Genomic DNA, 17,231 nt, shown 5'->3' on the forward strand with positions numbered 1-17,231 from the left:
TTGCGTTGTTTTGTTTGTCTAACAAAACTTTAGGCCATGGGTTTTGTGTCAATATCTAAAAATGTTGTATTTTCCTTCACACAAATTTCTCCAAATTGTGTCTTGTGTCATCATTACACAGTCCTGATTGTAAAAGTGTCCGTTTCCCACGGATGTGAACGCTCACTTGCATTGTCGAGGACTCATCCCTTTTGGTCTCATCACGTTCGATTCTCCAGATGAGCACTGACATCCTCGTGGACGGACACGAGCGATTTGACGTCAGCTGGCGCCGCCGACAAAACACACACACAGAAATAGCTTGCCCCCCACCCCACCCCCGCTTGCTGCTCCACCTTGTACTGCAGAGGAAGAGTATTTTGGTCAGCTTGTCTCCTGGTGTCAAAGACGTCACAGTCGCAGGAGTGTGAACCGTGCGCACGGCAAAGTTCTCTCACTCACTGTCAGAACATCCACTCATTGGCAGCACCGTGTACCCACATACTTTGACAGCAGGCCTGCACTTCTCACTCATACAACACAGCAGATGCGGCACCCCCATTGGGACACATTGCTTCAGGGAGGCTCACATCATTACACAGTAAACAATGCCTTGACTTTCGCCACCTTGTTCATGTTTAATAAAAGTTTGTGTTACAGAACAATACCGGACACATTTTTATCAAAACGTCATGATCATCGCTTCTCTGCATCAGCAAGTATTCAAATGTACTCGGTAAAGGTATTAGTGCGTCCCTAGTTATTTAAAAAAATAACACACACACATTTGTAGGCGTAATTGGGAGCTGTGCTAGCAATCTTTGCTTGATTGCGTGTTTATTGATCATGCTACTCCACTTTGTCTAGTTGTTGGGATTTGCAGGTGAATCTGTAACCTGTCGCTCTGAGCTGCAGACAAACACTGCAAAGCGAGTAAAAACCTCCTTAATAGATAAGCACAAATCTCCTTGGATACAGCTGACACGTACTACATTGATCACCGGGAAAAATGCTTGCCTGGATATAATATCGCTTTGAACAACACTCGCTTTTTGGCAGGTGCTTCTTTGCAGAATGACAAAAAAAACAAAAACGAAGCGCAACCAACCATTTCACAAGTATGAGAAACAGATCAGGATTTGTGTGATCACATGTTTCTATTGAGCGGATGAGGAGGAACTGTCTCAGAATGAAGCAGGCAGCAAGATTTCAAAGAAGCTCTTTAACGTATAGAAAGGAAAAAGGCATGGCGTAGCTGCAGCAAACGTTTGTGCCAGTTCAACGCTGCAGCAGCCTACGTGTTGACTTCATACAATCGCACAGACACCAAATGTCATGAGAATGTGAAAGACACTCTTTAAAGAGGCAAGATACGTAGAGGAAGAAGCACACTAATAGCTCCGAAAGCTCTGGAACACCCACCTTCTCTGTGTGGAAATGCAAATTTTGTTTTTTCCCCCATTGGTGTAAATGGGATATAAATAGGTCCTCTCCCTCTTCTGTATTAAGACACCGGTTCCATTTCCGTAAAATAGTGAGCGAGATGTGTCTGGTGTTCAGATTCCTATAAATAGTTTTCTTTAATTTCCATACTTTCCTTCCTTTAAGCAATCACAGGGGGGTCTCAGTTTGCGATGGTTCTGACACATGACCTTTACCAAAGATGTGTGGCATAAAAATGCGACATCATGCAGCACAAGAAATTGATTTATAGTTAGTGTATTGTTTGAGTTTTTTGTGATGAGTTTGTCATACAAATATTTACTTTTATTATGACATTTCAAGAGTCACAAATGGTCCATAATAAACTAGGGTAGCACTTTGTTCATTGCGAAGGTTAAAGAGAAAAATCCTCAAAGTAGTGACCATGTATTTTTAAATGTTTTTTAAAAATATTTTTAAAGTTTTATCCCAATTCAAAGTATGCATGTGCAGTGTAGGTAATATTTTTCTTCACTTTGTTTTGCCATCCTCACCTTCTACATTGTTGTATCTGTGACTTTGAATGTGTGAGGCTTTAAAAGGTGAAACCGTTGCATGACATGGAAAGTCTGTATCGATGTTTGGGTCAGGCTTAACCGCCTTCAAACTGGCATTGGCCTCTTCTGTTCTAAACTTCATAGATGGGCTATGGTTTCCACTGCAGTCCGTAAGTGTTGCGCAGAACAGCAGACCTCAGAGCACGTGGTAACATTTTGCCGCATTTATTGTCATCCTAATGGGCCGCGTGGTGTGACATTTGTGTACATGACCTTGCTGGAAAAAAAAAAAAAAGAGTTGAAAAAAAATCAAGAGATGTATCAAGTAAATATTTAATTCATATTTATTTATATTATAAGATTTATTTATGAAGATTGTGTTTTATTCGAAAAGCTACTACCTTGGTAACGTGCCCAAATTCTAAATCCCAATGTTTATGTTCTTTAGAGCATCTGTTTGCAGCTATGTAAAACATTTTAATGTGTTTCCAGGGAAAGTATTTGAGGAAGTGAAGTGGCAACGTAAGGGTTACAATCTAAAAATAGTCACCCTTTCTGAAAAGGTTGTAGTCGCTCCTCTCTGTCTTCCACAGAATCTGTGAAAGCAAGAATTGGGCAAAGGTGGCCACTGCGGCTATGTGCTTATTCTCAACACTGATCTTCTGCTGGAATGGTGTCAAAAAATTCATTGTGTTACTGATCAAGAGAGATTGTTGTTGTGAATCTGCCTGTAAATTTTTCTAAATTCCCTTCATAAATAGTCTCGAATGAGAACTGCAGTCTGTTGAGAATGTCTCAATTCCAACTGCAGACAGAAGTTCTATTTACAAATGATGGGGAGATGAGCAGCAGCTGCGATGCAAGATGTCTGAAAATGGAAACTGCTCCCTGGGGGTTGACGCTGCTTATTTTTGCGGTTTTCATTATTTATTTCCCACTTTTAGTTTACTGCAGACGAAAGCATATGTGGGCCAAAAATCATGGTTCGGATGACGACTGCCAACGTCACTCACGACTCCCGTGTTCATCAGTGTGTCTGATGCAGTGAGATCTGCGAGCTAATCTTCAGTTACCATAGCATGACATTTTCATCAATACAAAACAGTTACGTCATAAAAAGTGAACACCCTCTCGTGACAATGTTTTCTCACATCACGCCACAAACTTGACATGGAGCACCACTCCTAACTTCAAGATGTCACGTTTCAGGACCATGGGGAAATATTCCTGCAGTAGTTTTTTTTTGGGGCAGGTTGATTGTTTGATTTCCACTGTCGTCATGTTCATTTTGTCATTGATATGAGAAAGACTTTGTGATTGGTAGCTAGGTCAAACTGCACATTTTTGGTCTGTAAGATGCTTATTCATGCCGAAAATCCACAGAAGAGGTGAAAATTTGGGTGTTTCCTTTCCTTTCCTTTTTCTTTTTTGCAAATGAATGCTCTAAATGACAATATTTGTAAATGGAATTTGTCAATTATGTTGTCAGCTGTTTGTAGAATAAAACAAAACCAAAACATATGATTGTAGTTGGCAAAATCAGAGAAACAAAATTTTCCACTCGACGAGCAAATTCCCACCAATACATTCCAATTGTGTTTCCTACAATTGATGTCAATGGAAAGATCCAACTAGTGTTTTTCTTTTCCAAGAAACATCTTGTCCTCTAGGACTAAGACGGCAATCACAGGTGAGAAATCATTAACAATTGCACCGCCTTAGACATCAAGTGTTTGGATGGCGAGTAAAGTGATCAGTTCCAGTCTCGTGGGAAAAGACCAGCGGTCAGCGGACTAATGATTAAACGTGGGTGGGTGGTGGTGGTTACTTTTCACCAGGAGGGATATGTGCTGGTTGGAGGGAAACTCACCATCAAAAAAAAAGAAATGAAAAAAAGCAAATGCCATGAAAGCCTTGACATCCTGGAAGAATCTGTCTGATTTACCTGTTCGTTGCAGGAGCTGAGAACATCACTGTTCTCATTAGAAACAGCTTCTGTGCTGTCTCATAGCAACCTAAAAATAGAGATGTCCTTATTAGGCTCCATGGCTGTGATGGCTGCTACAAGTTTTAACCTCTTTAATTGTGCAGTAAACAGGTAAAATATTTCTCCTTGCTTTCAGCGGATGGTATAAGTTGACTGATGTGAACTTCATTTGGTTCATAGCTGAAAAATACTGCATATAAATTGAAAAAAAATTTTTTTTACAATATTGAAAAGGAATCTGTAAGTAGGTGAGTAGGGTGCTGAACTGCAAGTATGGAAGTGGTCGACTGTACATTGCTTACTTACGTTCTCCTTTTTGTGACTTACATACGGTAGATGGTGGAAAGGGTTGTCATAGCAGCAGAGCTGGCTTGCTCATTAGGTAATATGCAACTGCTAAAGGCGCCACAGGAGGTGCCGCAAAATTGGGAAAGAATCCTCGCTGTAATTAAATGCAAACTAGTAACTGTATTAGAATGGGAAATATATAGCATGGATTCAAATGTCGAAATCTCAGGCATTTATTGCGTTGATGAAGTGATCAATTGTTTCTGAGTAATTAGCTTCAACATGGTAAGCTAATCACTAAATGAACTTTAGTGAACTCAGTGAATGTTTTATTTCTGTATCTTCACAACATGGATGGGTCTTAACTGATTTCATTTGTTTATTTCAGTAAGTAGATAATCAACATTCATTACAAATTCATTTCATGTTGTGTTTTCACATGACTTGTCGAAAAGGGAAACGGGTTGAAGCAATTCTGCTTATTTAGAGCCGTCCCAATTTCAAGAATTTACATGATAACAAACATTTATAGAACGTTTGTCGGGATTAAACCTATATTCCGTTTAGTGTTTCATTATTTGTTGTATTTACATTTGACTCATTAATGACTTTCTTGCTTTTGGTAGTCAGTCAATTTTGTATTAATTTTTACCCATTTACATATTAGATTTTTACTTTTCATTGTGTATCGTGTTACAGTTCAAATTGTCACAAGCATGTTAATCGTTTTGAGCTTTATATCGCTCTCGTGCACATTACTATACCTGGTGATCCTGAAAGGGGGATCCTTCCATCTGTGGTCCCTTCTCAAGGTTTCTCATTTTCCCCGGGCAGGGTTTTTTTGAGTTTTTCCTTGGCCTTTTGGGAGCTTAAGATCAGGGGATGCTTTGAGAATAATTGTCAATTTTTGTCTATGTGAAGCCCTTTGAGACTGCTTGTGATTTAGGGCTATACAAATAAACTTGACTTGAATTACTATAATTATAATGCTTCATAACTTAGCCTTCTCACGGGCCATGTTAAACTGCAGTTTACAGTTTCTTTACGTTTCACTGTAATGACTAAAAAGTTGCATCAACATTAAAAGCATGCAACCATTCAATTGAAAGAAAGCAAATTTTATTTTAAACAAGAAGTAGGAAAAACTAATTTTCATTTTTGAGCTGTTTGATTATTATCAACAAATAAATGACTGCTTACAGTCATGGTGAGTCTATCTCTCAACCTAGGTTACTAAAATGCTACCAGCTAAGGGCGCCATTACACTGCACTATAGTTATTGAAGCGTTTAATTATTCCATTGTACTAATGATAATAAAGAGCTATCAAGTGTTGTTGAAGTTTTACTGTGTATGAAGCCAGAATGCTGCTACCTATGTCTAAACGTGTTCGCGCGCACGCGCACTCACACACACTCAAAAGAACAAGATACCACTTAATGATTTGTCATATCATTTATCATTTGTAGACATAAACTACTCCTTTCATTTACAAATCTCCTCCCTCTTTTAGAATCTAAAATGCACGCAATGAGCATTTCCATGTCAACAGTGCCTCCTCAGTGTGTGCGCGGGTGTTTTGTGCGCGCACGCGTGCGCGCTGTGGATGTGCGGCTCATGCACAGAGGTTCTCGTCAGACGCACGTTTATTTTGGGTGCGCTCTGACGTCAAGAGCGCACACGTTTCATTCAACAGGCTAAGAAAGTAAGTTATTTATAACCCGCAGCGTCTCCAGGTTGCTCTCCTTGAGTGCGCACCAAGAGCAATCCAAAGCATCCTCCTCAAAAATCCCGCGTGAACTTTGTGTTTTGAATCGAGACATTATCTCCTCATTTTTCTATCCTGCTCAGACGCAGCATGTGAGCATGCATGGGAAGCCTGTTTTCTAACCAGGTAAGACAAATTTACTATTATAATAAGACATAACACATGCAATGCAATATGCCATTGGACGTACGAGTAACCAACCCTCTCAGCATTTAAATGAATACCGTAGCCTATTTAATATTCCACCAGGCAATAACCACGTCTTGGTTAAATAAATTAGCTCTATAAATATATGTCTAAAAAGATGGAATGCGTGGGTAATATGCCCAACTACTACAAACATAGAATTTACTGCTCAGTGCTTTTTTTTATCCCACTGAATGATTTTAGCTGCAGATTTCATGTATTCTCGTTACTGTTGTGATCGAATCGGTTGAGTTGGCATCATCACTCCGTTTATGGCTCTTATCGATACCGCCCTTCAATGAAAACAAGACTCGAGTTCACACTTTGAAATAATATGCAGTTATGGTCGTATCATCTGTGCCATTTATCCTAGTAATGTTGTGACAGACTGCCACCTGCTGGTGATTCATCAGGAGGGCATATTTTTATTGTGTTCTATATTGTGTTTACATTTCATATTTATCGTGTTTCTTTCTTTCCCCCAAAGCTGTAAAGTCCACACAGAGAATAGCTGTGACTGTCAGGGTGATGGCTGACATTCTAGAGCTACGTACAGACGGGAACTCGCTCCTGAAAGCGGTGTGGCTCCGACGCTTGAGGCTCACCAGACTCCTCCTGGAAGGCGGCGCGTACATCAATGAGAGCAATGAACGCGGCGAGACGCCTCTCATGGTGGCCTGCATGTCGACGCACAGTGACCAGCAGAGTGTGAGTAAGTCTAAGCTGGTCAAATATTTGTTGGACAACCAGGCTGACCCCAACATACAAGACAAAGGAGGTCGGACCGCCCTGATGCACGCCTGCATCCACAAGGCGGGACACGAGGTGGTGGACCATCTGCTGAGCAACGGGGCTGATCCCAGCCTGGAGGACAGAGGTGGCGCCTCGGCGCTGGTTTACGCCATCAACGCAGATGAAAAGCAAACGCTGAAGCTGCTTCTGGATACTTGCAAAGCCAAAGGCAAAGAGGTTATCATAATCACCACTGATAAGTCGCCATCTGGCACCAAAACCACCAAACAGTACCTAAATGTCCCGCCGTCTCCAGAGCTGGTTGATAAGTCCTCGCCGGCATATTGCACCTCACCTTCTGATATCATCGTCACTGCATCTCCTACAATTGAGCAAGAGCAACAAAATACCGTCTTCAGCTTCCAAACAAAGTTGAAAACGTCCTGCTCGGCCAACAAACTGGCAAACGGGCCCGCATCGCCCACACGGCGGCCCACGAGCCACAAGCGAGCGCGTTTACCTCAGCTGAAGCGTCTGCAGTCGGAGCCGTGGGGACTGATAGCGCCCTCCGTGTTGGCCGAACGGGCGAGTAGCCACGACGAAAGCAAGAAGGCCAGCTCGAACGAGGAAATGGTGGCAGGCTTGAACGGCCTGACGCTGAGCAAAAGGGCCACTTTATCTCGGCAGAGCAGCGTGGATGGCAAAGAGATCGCTTTACCACTGGTGGGCGAGCAAGGCTGCAAAATAACAACCTCGCTGTCGGTTCCCCCAACCTCAAAAGCAGCCTACGAAAGATCATTGGGCCAGCACCAGCCTCTGGCACGACGCAGCACCGTGCCCACCGAGCAGGAGTGCGCTAACGTCGGGCATCCCAGTCTGAGAGACACCATGCACAAGCGGCGACTCGGGAACGACCACTACGACTCCGACTCCCAGCTCTACTCCGACTCCGTCATGCTGGACTCCCCCAAGGTGCCAGTGGAGCGACGGAAAATGAACACCTCGCCTCTGGCCATACTGACCAGCTCCAGAGAGTCCCTGGACAGCAACACCAGCACGTCCTCACCCAGCACCGTCCGGCGGCGTCCGCCGGGCCTCTTGGAGAGGAGAGGCTCTGGCACCCTGCTTCTTGATCACATCTCCCACACAAGGCCGGGCCACCTGCCCCCTCTAAATGTCAACCCCAACCCTCCCATTCCTGACATTGGCGCCAGTAGCAAGACTTTGGCCAGCGGTATTCGATCCTTAGCTCCAGTAGCACCTAGCACACCAAAGAGAGGTGGACCCAAGTGCAAGAAGAAGCTTGTGAGAAGACATTCTATGCAAGTGGAGCAGATGAAGCAGCTGTCTGACTTTGAGGAGCTTGCTCATCAGTGACTAAGGGTGTTTATGCAGCATTTTTAGTGTTTACTGCCTACATTGTCAGCAAGTGCATCCATGAGTTCAGTGGTGTAGACTCACAGGCGTATAGATGTTGAATAACAAACTGGAAAATGTTCCAATTGAGCAATATAGATAGATTTCCTCCTTGTGCCGCTTCCCACCTTGAGGATTCTTTTTTGACACCATGTCTGCTTTAAATGTATTACCAGTTTGAATGTAAATGACAATGACAAGTTATGACATACACACACACAAGTGATCTCGTGACGTAACATGCAGGGACAATTCTTGATCCCTTTGTAGCCAGCAGGTCGCTAGGGTGCACTTTGTCCATATGTAATTAGCATTAACGACAGGCTTACTCTGGAGTCGAGATGTAGCGTTGGGTTACAAGTTTGATTTTGTAGCAAAATTGTGCAAAGTGCCTTCAAGATTGATTGAAGATTGGGGTGGAAAGAATCGCTATACATTTGATGTATTAAAAACAATTTGTAACAAAAAAGGCGTAACCAAAATGTGTTTCATTTCATCAATACCGTTGGCCTCACACGGAGTGAATAATGTGTCTTTAAAAAAAGCAGGTGGTGTGGTATTAAATTAGCACTTTGGGATTTCTCTGAAATGTAAAGTGGGGTAGCTTACTCCACTACGCGGCCAGTTCTAGTGACACGTGACGACACAACTTCGTCGACTTCCTCGTTAGTATAGTGGACAGTATCTCCGCCTGTCACGCGGAAGACCGGGGTTCGATTCCCCGACGGGGAGTAATTTTCTTTATGTGAACTAGCGTTGGGTATGCTGTCTACCAAAGTGTGTTAACCTGTGTTTGCAGCAGAGTTATTATGTAACTGCAGTGGTTTTTGTGTGACAGTTTTTGTTAACTGCAGGCAGTGGAATTCCACCCCATTAACTGAATTATAAATTAAGTATTGAATTAGTTTGCTCATTTGTTACTACACATTCACAACAGAAATGGTGCCTCATCGGAATTGAAGTGAACTATGATGTCGGTAGATTTGGAGTTTGGAGAGCACACTGCACAGAGCTGGTTGAGACTTCACTTCACACATATATCTGCAACTAACACAATTGTATGGGCTTTTCATATAAAAATCTGAATAACGAGGTTTACAGGTCGTCTCTATTTTAGCCACTAGACATAGTCTCGGGGTTATGGAGACGCACAAAGTGCCTCACCATGATAAAGTGGTGATCCCGTCGAGACACACGCACACACTAAGTTATTCCCAAAATATATCTCTCCCCGTCGGGGAATCGAACCCCGGTCTTCCGCGTGACAGGCGGAGATACTGTCCACTATACTAACGAGGAATACTTCTTCGTCGCAAGGCCTTGTGTCAGTGCGCAGTGGAAGTGGCAGCTACCCAGCAGGTAAAGGTACACAATGACACTGTCATACCAAAGAGTTCTCCAGTGTAGTTATCACATTCGCATAACACGCACACGTGAAAACGGCCCGGCGCCAGTCCGTGATGCCACTCTTTGCAAGATGGCTCTCCAAGTGCGACCATGGCAGTTTCCATAGTGTAGTGGATATCACATTCGTTTCACACGCGAAAGATACACGAGCTTTTTTGGCAGCCCATTTGAAAAAATTCCTCTGATGCCAGTCCGCGATGCCACTTTTTGCAAGGCGGCACTCGTGCAACACTCAGGGAAGTTTCCATAGTGTAGTGGTTATCACGTTCGCCTAACACGCGAAAGGTCCCCGGTTCGAAACCGGGTGGAAACAAGCTATTTTGAACCTTTTAGTTAGCACATTTGAAAAATTCGTCTGGCGCCAGTCCGTGATGCGACTTTTTGCAAGACGGCTCCCACTATGCTGTCAGACAAGTTTCCATAGTGTAGTGGTTATCACGTTCGCCTTACACGCGAAAGGTCCCTGGTTCGAAACCGGGTGGAAACAAGCCATATGCATGTTTTTGTCAGGCCTTTTGAAAAATTTCTGCCGCCAGTCCGTGATACGACTTTTTGCAAGACAGCTCCCAATACACAGTTAGACAAGTTTCCATAGTGTAGTGGTTATCACGTTCGCCTCACACGCGAAAGGTCCCCGGTTCAAAACCGGGTGGAAACAAGCTATTTTGAACCTTTTTGTTAGCACATTTGAAAAATTTGTCTCCGGTGCCAGTCCGCGATGCTACTTTTTGCAAGACGGCTCTCATGCAGCAGTCAGGCAAATTTCCGTAGTGTAGTGGTTATCACGTTTGCCTCACACGCGAAAGGTCCCCGGTTCGAAACCGGGTGGAAACAAGCTATTTTGAACCTTTTAGTTAGCACATTTGAAAAATTCGTCTGGCGCCAGTCCGTGATGCGACTTTTTGCAAGACGGCTCCCACTATGCTGTCCGACAAGTTTCCATAGTGTAGTGGTTATCACGTTCGCCTTACACGCGAAAGGTCCCCGGTTCGAAACCGGGTGGAAACAAGCCATATGCATGTTTTTGTCAGGCCTTTTGAAAAATTTCTGCCGCCAGTCCGTGATACGACTTTTTGCAAGACAGCTCCCAATACACAGTTAGACAAGTTTCCATAGTGTAGTGGTTATCACGTTCGCCTCACACGCGAAAGGTCCCCGGTTCGAGACCGGGTGGAAACAAGCTATTTTGAACCTTTTTGTTAGCACATTTGAAAAATTTGTCTCCGGTGCCAGTCCGCGATGCTACTTTTTGCAAGACGGCTCTAATGCAGCAGTCAGGCAAGTTTCCATAGTGTAGTGGTTATCACGTTCGCCTCACACGCGAAAGGTCCCCGGTTCGAGACCGGGTGGAAACAAGCTATTTTGAACCTTTTTGTTAGCACATTTGAAAAATTTGTCTCCGGTGCCAGTCCGCGATGCTACTTTTTGCAAGACGGCTCTAACGCAGCAGTCAGGGAAGTTTCCATAGTGTAGTGGTTATCACGTTCGCCTCACACGCGAAAGGTCCCCGGGTGGAAACAAGCTATTTTGAACCTTTTAGTTAGCACATTTGAAAAATTCGTCTGGCGCCAGTCCGTGATGCGACTTTTTGCAAGACGGCTCCCACTTTGCCGTCAGGCAAGTTTCCATAGTGTAGTGGTTATCACGTTCGCCTTACACGCGAAAGGTCCCCGGGTGGAAACAAGCCATATGCATGTTTTTGTCAGGCCTTTTGAAAAATTTCTGCCGCCAGTCCGTGATACGACTTTTTGCAAGACAGCTCCCAACACACAGTTAGACAAGTTTCCATAGTGTAGTGGTTATCACGTTCGCCTCACACGCGACAGGTCCCTGGTTCGAAACCGGGTGGAAACAAGCTATTTTGAACCTTTTTGTTAGCACATTTGAAAAATTTACCTCCGGTGCCAGTCCGCGATGCTACTTTTTGCAAGATGGCTCTAACGCAGCAGTCAGGCAAGTTTCCATAGTGTAGTGGTTATCACGTTCGCCTCACACGCGAAAGGTCCCCGGTTCGAAACCGGGTGGAAACAAGCTATTTTGAACCTTTTTGTTAGCACATTTGAAAAATTCGTCTCCGGTGCCAGTCGGCGATGCTACTTTTTGCAAGACGGCTCTAACGCAGCAGTCAGGCAAGTTTCCATAGTGTAGTGGTTATCACGTTCGCCTCACACGCGAAAGGTCCCCGGTTCGAAACCGGGTGGAAACAAGCTATTTTGAACCTTTTTGTTAGCACATTTGAAAAATTCGTCTCCGGTGCCAGTCGGCGATGCTACTTTTTGCAAGACGGCTCCCAATACGCAGTTAGACAAGTTTCCATAGTGTAGTGGTTATCACGTTCGCCTCACACGCGACAGGTCCCTGGTTTGAAACCGGGTGGAAACAAGCTATTTTGAACCTTCTTGTTAGCACATTTGAAAAATTTCTCTCCGGTGCCAGTCCGCGATGCTACTTTTTGCAAGACGGCTCTAACACAGCAGTCAGGCAAGTTTCCATAGTGTAGTGGTTATCACGTTCGCCTCACACGCGAAAGGTCCCCGGTTCGAAACCGGGTGGAAACAAGCTATTTTGAACCTTTTAGTTAGCACATTTGAAAAATTCGTCTGGCGCCAGTCCGTGATGCGACTTTTTGCAAGACGGCTCCCACTATGCCGTCAGACAAGTTTCCATAGTGTAGTGGTTATCACGTTCGCCTTACACGCGAAAGGTCCCCGGTTCGAAACCGGGTGGAAACAAGCCATATGCATGTTTTTGTCAGGCCTTTTGAAAAATTTCTGCCGCCAGTCCGTGATACGACTTTTTGCAAGACAGCTCCCAATACACAGTTAGACAAGTTTCCATAGTGTAGTGGTTATCACGTTTGCCTCACATGCGAAAGGTCCCTGGTTCGAAACCGGGTGGAAACAAGCTATTTTGAACCTTTTTGTTAGCACATTTGAAAAATTCGTCTGGCGCCAGTCCGTGATGCCTCTTTTTGGAAGACGGCTCTCATGCAGCAGTCAGGCAAGTTTCCGTAGTGTAGTGGTTATCACGTTCGCCTCACACACGAAAGGTCCCCGGTTCGAAACCGGGTGGAAACAAGCTATTTTGAACCTTTTTGTTAGCACATTTGAAAAATTAGTCTCCGGTGCCAGTCCGCGATGCTACTTTTTGCAAGACGGCTCTAACGCAGCAGTCAGGGAAGTTTCCATAGTGTAGTGGTTATCACGTTCGCCTCACACGCGAAAGTTCTCCGGTTCGAAACCGGGTGGAAACAAGCTATTTTGAACCTTTTAGTTAGCACATTTGAAAAATTCGTCTGGCGCCAGTCCGTGATGCGACTTTTTGCAAGACGGCTCCCACTATGCCGTCAGACAAGTTTCCATAGTGTAGTGGTTATCACGTTCGCCTTACACGCAAAAGGTCCCCGGTTTGAAACCGGGTGGAAACAAGCCATATGCATGCTTTTGTCAGGCCTTTTGAAAAATTTCTGCCGCCAGTCCGTGATACGACTTTTTGCAAGACAGCTCAAAATTCGCAGTTAGACAAGTTTCCATAGTGTAGTGGTTATCACGTTCGCCTCACACACGACAGGTCCCCGGTTCGAAACCGGGTGGAAACAAGCTATTTTGAACCTTTTTGTTAGCACATTTGAAAAATTCGTCTGGCGCCAGTCCGTGATGCCTCTTTTTGCAAGACGGCTCTCATGCAGCAGTCAGGCAAGTTTCTGTAGTGTAGTGGTTATCACGTTCGCCTCACACGCGAAAGGTACCCGGTTCGAAACCGGGTGGAAACAAGCTATTTTGAACCTTTTTGTTAGCACATTTGAAAAATTAGTCTGGCGCCAGTCCGTTATGCTACTTTTTGCAAGACGGCTCTAATGCAGCAGTCAGGCAAGTTTCCATAGTGTAGTGGTTATCACGTTCGCCTCACACGCGAAAGGTCCCCGGGTGGAAACAAGCTATTTTGAACCTTTTCGTTAGCACATTTGAAAAATTTGTCTCCGGTGCCAGTCCGCGATGCTACTTTTTGCAAGACGGCTCTAACGCAGCAGTCAGGGAAGTTTCCATAGTGTAGTGGTTATCACGTTCGCCTCACACGCGAAAGGTCTCCGGTTCGAAACCGGGTGGAAACAAGCTATTTTGAACCTTTTAGTTAGCACATTTGAAAAATTCGTCTGGCGCCAGTCCGTGATGCGACTTTTTCCAAGACGGCTCCCACTATGCCGTCAGACAAGTTTCCATAGTGTAGTGGTTATCACGTTCGCCTTACACACGAAAGGTCCCCGGTTCGAAACCGGGTGGAAACAAGCCATATGCATGTTTTTGTCAGGCCTTTTGAAAAAGTTCTGCAGCCAGTCCGTGATACGACTTTTTGCAAGACAGCTCCCAATACACAGTTAGACAAGTTTCCATAGTGTAGTGGTTATCACGTTTGCCTCACATGTGAAAGGTACCTGGTTCGAAACCGGGTGGAAACAGGCTATTTTGTACCTTTTTGTTAGCACATTTGAAAAATTCGTCTGGCGCCAGTCCGTGATGCCTCTTTTTGCAAGACGGCTCTCATGCAGCAGTCAGGCAAGTTTCCGTAGTGTAGTGGTTATCACGTTCGCCTCACACGCGAAAGGTCCCCGGTTCGAAACCGGGTGGAAACAAGCTGTTTTGAACCTTTTTGTTAGCACATTTGAAAAATTTGTCTCCGGTGCCAGTCCGCGATGCTACTTTTTGCAAGACGGCTCTAACGCAGCAGTCAGGGAAGTTTCCATAGTGTAGTGGTTATCACGCTCGCCTCACACGCGAAAGGTCCCCGGTTCGAAACCGGGTGGAAACAAGCTATTTTGAACCTTTTAGTTAGCACATTTGAAAAATTCGTCTGGCGCCAGTCCGTGATGCGACTTTTTGCAAGACGGCTCCCACTATGCCGTCAGACAAGTTTCCATAGTGTAGTGGTTATCACGTTAGCCTTACACGCGAAAGGTCCCCGGTTCGAAACCGGGTGGAAACAAGCCATATGCATGTTTTTGTCAGGCCTTTTGAAAAATTTCTGCCGCCAGTCCGTGATACGACTTTTTGCAAGACAGCTCCCAATACACAGTTAGACAAGGTTCCATAGTGTAGTGGTTATCACGTTTGCCTCACATGCGAAAGGTCCCTGGTTCGAAATCGGGTGGAAACAAGCTATTTTGACCCTTTTAGTTAGCACATTTGAAAATTCGTCTGGCGCCAGTCCGTGATGCCACTTTTTGCAAGACGGCTCTCATGCAACAGTCAGGCAAGTTTCCATAGTGTAGTGGTTATCACGTTCGCCTCACACGCGAAAGGTCTCCGGGTGGAAACAAGCTATTTTGAACCTTTTTGTTAGCACATTTGAAAAATTTGTCCCCGGTGCCAGTCCGCGATGCTACTTTTTGCAAGACGGCTCTAACGCAGCAGTCAGGCAAGTTTCCATAGTGTAGTGGTTATCACGTTCGCCTCACACGCGAAAAGTCCCCGGTTCAAAACCGGGTGGAAACAAGCTATTTTGAACCTTTTAGTTAGCACATTTGAAAAATTCGTCTGGCGCCAGTCCGTGATGCGACTTTTTCCAAGACGGCTCCCACTATGCCGTCAGACAAGTTTCCATAGTGTAGTGGTTATCACGTTCGCCTTACACGCGAAAGGTCCCCGGTTCGAAACCGGGTGGAAACAAGCCATATGCATGTTTTTGTCAGGCCTTTTGAAAAAGTTCTGCAGCCAGTCCGTGATACGACTTTTTGCAAGACAGCTCCCAATACACAGTTAGACAAGTTTCCATAGTGTAGTGGTTATCACGTTCGCCTCACACACGACAGGTTCCCGGTTCGAAACCGGGTGGAAACAAGCTATTTTGAACCTTTTTGTTAGCACATTTGAAAAATTCGTCTGGCGCCAGTCCGTGATGCCTCTTTTTGCAAGACGGCTCTCATGCAGCAGTCAGGCAAGTTTCCGTAGTGTAGTGGTTATCACGTTCGCCTCACACGCGAAAGGTCCCCGGTTCGAAACCGGGTGGAAACAAGCTGTTTTGAACCTTTTTGTTAGCACATTTGAAAAATTTGTCTCCGGTGCCAGTCCGCGATGCTACTTTTTGCAAGACGGCTCTAACGCAGCAGTCAGGGAAGTTTCCATAGTGTAGTGGTTATCACGTTCGCCTCACACGCGAAAGGTCCCCGGTTCGAAACCGGGTGGAAACAAGCTATTTTGAACCTTTTAGTTAGCACATTTGAAAAATTCGTCTGGCGCCAGTCCGTGATGCGACTTTTTGCAAGACGGCTCCCACTATGCCGTCAGACAAGTTTCCATAGTGTAGTGGTTATCACGTTAGCCTTACACGCGAAAGGTCCCCGGTTCGAAACCGGGTGGAAACAAGCCATATGCATGTTTTTGTCAGGCCTTTTGAAAAATTTCTGCCGCCAGTCCGTGATACGACTTTTTGCAAGACAGCTCCCAATATACAGTTAGACAAGTTTCCATAGTGTAGTGGTTATCACGTTCGCCTCACACACGACAGGTTCCCGGTTCGAAACCGGGTGGAAACAAGCTATTTTGAACCTTTTTGTTAGCACATTTGAAAAATTCGTCTGGCGCCAGTCCGTTATGCTACTTTTTGCAAGACGGCTCTAATGCAGCAGTCAGGCAAGTTTCCATAGTGTAGTGTTTATCACGTTCGCCTCACACGCGAAAGGTCCCCGGTTCGAAACCGGGTGGAAACAAGCTATTTTGAACCTTTTTGTTAGCACATTTGAAAAATTTGTCTCCGGTGCCAGTCCGCGATGCTACTTTTTGCAAGACGGCTCTAACGCAGCAGTCAGGGAAGTTTCCATAGTGTAGTGGTTATCACGTTCGCCTCACACGCGAAAGGTCTCCGGTTCGAAACCGGGTGGAAACAAGCTATTTTGAACCTTTTTGTTAGCACATTTGAAAAATTTGTCCCCGGTGCCAGTCCGCGATGCTACTTTTTGCAAGACGGCTCTAACGCAGCAGTCAGGCAAGTTTCCATAGTGTAGTGGTTATCACGTTCGCCTCACACGCGAAAGGTCCCCGGTTCAAAACCGGGTGGAAACAAGCTATTTTGAACCTTTTAGTTAGCACATTTGAAAAATTCGTCTGGCGCCAGTCCGTGATGCGACTTTTTCCAAGACGGCTCCCACTATGCCGTCAGACAAGTTTCCATAGTGTAGTGGTTATCACGTTCGCCTTACACGCGAAAGGTCCCCGGTTCGAAACCGGGTGGAAACAAGCCATATGCATGTTTTTGTCAGGCCTTTTGAAAAAGTTCTGCAGCCAGTCCGTGATACGACTTTTTGGAAGACGGCTCTCATGCAACAGTCAGGCAAGTTTCCATAGTGTAGTGGTTATCACGTTCGCCTCACACGCGAAAGGTCCCCGGTTCGAAACCGGGTGGAAACAAGCTATTTTGAACCTTTTTGTTAGCACATTTGAAAAATTCGTCTCTGGCGCCAGTCCGTGATGCCACTTTTTGGAAGACGGCACTCGTGT

General features: G+C 45.0%; 1 protein-coding gene and 40 non-coding genes across 41 annotated transcripts; 40 read left to right on the forward strand and 1 right to left on the reverse strand.

Annotated features, from left to right (window-relative positions):
* Positions 1 to 5,831: 5,831 nt before the first annotated feature.
* On the forward strand, positions 5,832 to 8,957 carry ankrd34c (ankyrin repeat domain 34C). The gene is made up of 2 exons (XM_037255290.1): positions 5,832 to 6,126; positions 6,674 to 8,957. Exon 2 carries the CDS (start codon positions 6,715 to 6,717, stop codon positions 8,293 to 8,295), a length of 1,581 nt encoding a protein of 526 aa, XP_037111185.1. The 5' UTR covers positions 5,832 to 6,126; positions 6,674 to 6,714; the 3' UTR covers positions 8,296 to 8,957.
* A 37-nt stretch (positions 8,958 to 8,994) lies between these two features.
* trnad-guc lies at positions 8,995 to 9,066 on the forward strand. Its single transcript has one exon. It is a non-coding gene; the product is annotated as a tRNA-Asp (tRNA).
* A 495-nt stretch (positions 9,067 to 9,561) lies between these two features.
* On the reverse strand, positions 9,562 to 9,633 carry trnad-guc. Its single transcript has one exon. It is a non-coding gene; the product is annotated as a tRNA-Asp (tRNA).
* A 348-nt stretch (positions 9,634 to 9,981) lies between these two features.
* On the forward strand, positions 9,982 to 10,054 carry trnav-aac. The gene has a single exon. It is a non-coding gene; the product is annotated as a tRNA-Val (tRNA).
* A 101-nt stretch (positions 10,055 to 10,155) lies between these two features.
* Positions 10,156 to 10,228, forward strand: trnav-uac. The gene has a single exon. It is a non-coding gene; the product is annotated as a tRNA-Val (tRNA).
* Positions 10,229 to 10,326: 98 nt separating this feature from the next.
* On the forward strand, positions 10,327 to 10,399 carry trnav-cac. Its single transcript has one exon. It is a non-coding gene; the product is annotated as a tRNA-Val (tRNA).
* A 103-nt stretch (positions 10,400 to 10,502) lies between these two features.
* On the forward strand, positions 10,503 to 10,575 carry trnav-cac. Its single transcript has one exon. It is a non-coding gene; the product is annotated as a tRNA-Val (tRNA).
* Positions 10,576 to 10,676: 101 nt separating this feature from the next.
* On the forward strand, positions 10,677 to 10,749 carry trnav-uac. Its single transcript has one exon. It is a non-coding gene; the product is annotated as a tRNA-Val (tRNA).
* Positions 10,750 to 10,847: 98 nt separating this feature from the next.
* Positions 10,848 to 10,920, forward strand: trnav-cac. Its single transcript has one exon. It is a non-coding gene; the product is annotated as a tRNA-Val (tRNA).
* A 103-nt stretch (positions 10,921 to 11,023) lies between these two features.
* trnav-cac lies at positions 11,024 to 11,096 on the forward strand. Its single transcript has one exon. It is a non-coding gene; the product is annotated as a tRNA-Val (tRNA).
* A 426-nt stretch (positions 11,097 to 11,522) lies between these two features.
* On the forward strand, positions 11,523 to 11,595 carry trnav-cac. The gene has a single exon. It is a non-coding gene; the product is annotated as a tRNA-Val (tRNA).
* Positions 11,596 to 11,698: 103 nt separating this feature from the next.
* On the forward strand, positions 11,699 to 11,771 carry trnav-cac. Its single transcript has one exon. It is a non-coding gene; the product is annotated as a tRNA-Val (tRNA).
* Positions 11,772 to 11,874: 103 nt separating this feature from the next.
* Positions 11,875 to 11,947, forward strand: trnav-cac. Its single transcript has one exon. It is a non-coding gene; the product is annotated as a tRNA-Val (tRNA).
* Positions 11,948 to 12,050: 103 nt separating this feature from the next.
* trnav-cac lies at positions 12,051 to 12,123 on the forward strand. Its single transcript has one exon. It is a non-coding gene; the product is annotated as a tRNA-Val (tRNA).
* Positions 12,124 to 12,226: 103 nt separating this feature from the next.
* trnav-cac lies at positions 12,227 to 12,299 on the forward strand. Its single transcript has one exon. It is a non-coding gene; the product is annotated as a tRNA-Val (tRNA).
* A 101-nt stretch (positions 12,300 to 12,400) lies between these two features.
* Positions 12,401 to 12,473, forward strand: trnav-uac. The gene has a single exon. It is a non-coding gene; the product is annotated as a tRNA-Val (tRNA).
* Positions 12,474 to 12,571: 98 nt separating this feature from the next.
* trnav-cac lies at positions 12,572 to 12,644 on the forward strand. The gene has a single exon. It is a non-coding gene; the product is annotated as a tRNA-Val (tRNA).
* Positions 12,645 to 12,745: 101 nt separating this feature from the next.
* trnav-cac lies at positions 12,746 to 12,818 on the forward strand. Its single transcript has one exon. It is a non-coding gene; the product is annotated as a tRNA-Val (tRNA).
* A 103-nt stretch (positions 12,819 to 12,921) lies between these two features.
* trnav-cac lies at positions 12,922 to 12,994 on the forward strand. The gene has a single exon. It is a non-coding gene; the product is annotated as a tRNA-Val (tRNA).
* Positions 12,995 to 13,095: 101 nt separating this feature from the next.
* On the forward strand, positions 13,096 to 13,168 carry trnav-uac. The gene has a single exon. It is a non-coding gene; the product is annotated as a tRNA-Val (tRNA).
* Positions 13,169 to 13,266: 98 nt separating this feature from the next.
* On the forward strand, positions 13,267 to 13,339 carry trnav-cac. Its single transcript has one exon. It is a non-coding gene; the product is annotated as a tRNA-Val (tRNA).
* A 101-nt stretch (positions 13,340 to 13,440) lies between these two features.
* trnav-cac lies at positions 13,441 to 13,513 on the forward strand. Its single transcript has one exon. It is a non-coding gene; the product is annotated as a tRNA-Val (tRNA).
* Positions 13,514 to 13,779: 266 nt separating this feature from the next.
* On the forward strand, positions 13,780 to 13,852 carry trnav-cac. Its single transcript has one exon. It is a non-coding gene; the product is annotated as a tRNA-Val (tRNA).
* A 101-nt stretch (positions 13,853 to 13,953) lies between these two features.
* Positions 13,954 to 14,026, forward strand: trnav-uac. Its single transcript has one exon. It is a non-coding gene; the product is annotated as a tRNA-Val (tRNA).
* Positions 14,027 to 14,124: 98 nt separating this feature from the next.
* On the forward strand, positions 14,125 to 14,197 carry trnav-cac. Its single transcript has one exon. It is a non-coding gene; the product is annotated as a tRNA-Val (tRNA).
* Positions 14,198 to 14,298: 101 nt separating this feature from the next.
* Positions 14,299 to 14,371, forward strand: trnav-cac. The gene has a single exon. It is a non-coding gene; the product is annotated as a tRNA-Val (tRNA).
* Positions 14,372 to 14,474: 103 nt separating this feature from the next.
* trnav-cac lies at positions 14,475 to 14,547 on the forward strand. Its single transcript has one exon. It is a non-coding gene; the product is annotated as a tRNA-Val (tRNA).
* A 101-nt stretch (positions 14,548 to 14,648) lies between these two features.
* trnav-uac lies at positions 14,649 to 14,721 on the forward strand. The gene has a single exon. It is a non-coding gene; the product is annotated as a tRNA-Val (tRNA).
* A 98-nt stretch (positions 14,722 to 14,819) lies between these two features.
* Positions 14,820 to 14,892, forward strand: trnav-cac. Its single transcript has one exon. It is a non-coding gene; the product is annotated as a tRNA-Val (tRNA).
* A 265-nt stretch (positions 14,893 to 15,157) lies between these two features.
* Positions 15,158 to 15,230, forward strand: trnav-cac. The gene has a single exon. It is a non-coding gene; the product is annotated as a tRNA-Val (tRNA).
* Positions 15,231 to 15,331: 101 nt separating this feature from the next.
* On the forward strand, positions 15,332 to 15,404 carry trnav-uac. Its single transcript has one exon. It is a non-coding gene; the product is annotated as a tRNA-Val (tRNA).
* Positions 15,405 to 15,502: 98 nt separating this feature from the next.
* On the forward strand, positions 15,503 to 15,575 carry trnav-cac. The gene has a single exon. It is a non-coding gene; the product is annotated as a tRNA-Val (tRNA).
* Positions 15,576 to 15,676: 101 nt separating this feature from the next.
* trnav-cac lies at positions 15,677 to 15,749 on the forward strand. The gene has a single exon. It is a non-coding gene; the product is annotated as a tRNA-Val (tRNA).
* Positions 15,750 to 15,852: 103 nt separating this feature from the next.
* Positions 15,853 to 15,925, forward strand: trnav-cac. The gene has a single exon. It is a non-coding gene; the product is annotated as a tRNA-Val (tRNA).
* Positions 15,926 to 16,026: 101 nt separating this feature from the next.
* trnav-uac lies at positions 16,027 to 16,099 on the forward strand. Its single transcript has one exon. It is a non-coding gene; the product is annotated as a tRNA-Val (tRNA).
* Positions 16,100 to 16,197: 98 nt separating this feature from the next.
* On the forward strand, positions 16,198 to 16,270 carry trnav-cac. Its single transcript has one exon. It is a non-coding gene; the product is annotated as a tRNA-Val (tRNA).
* A 101-nt stretch (positions 16,271 to 16,371) lies between these two features.
* On the forward strand, positions 16,372 to 16,444 carry trnav-cac. The gene has a single exon. It is a non-coding gene; the product is annotated as a tRNA-Val (tRNA).
* Positions 16,445 to 16,547: 103 nt separating this feature from the next.
* Positions 16,548 to 16,620, forward strand: trnav-cac. The gene has a single exon. It is a non-coding gene; the product is annotated as a tRNA-Val (tRNA).
* Positions 16,621 to 16,723: 103 nt separating this feature from the next.
* Positions 16,724 to 16,796, forward strand: trnav-cac. The gene has a single exon. It is a non-coding gene; the product is annotated as a tRNA-Val (tRNA).
* Positions 16,797 to 16,897: 101 nt separating this feature from the next.
* Positions 16,898 to 16,970, forward strand: trnav-uac. The gene has a single exon. It is a non-coding gene; the product is annotated as a tRNA-Val (tRNA).
* Positions 16,971 to 17,068: 98 nt separating this feature from the next.
* On the forward strand, positions 17,069 to 17,141 carry trnav-cac. The gene has a single exon. It is a non-coding gene; the product is annotated as a tRNA-Val (tRNA).
* Positions 17,142 to 17,231: the final 90 nt, after the last annotated feature.

This window comes from Syngnathus acus, chromosome 6, assembly GCF_901709675.1.
Source record: "Syngnathus acus chromosome 6, fSynAcu1.2, whole genome shotgun sequence".
Lineage (NCBI taxonomy): Eukaryota > Metazoa > Chordata > Actinopteri > Syngnathiformes > Syngnathidae > Syngnathus > Syngnathus acus.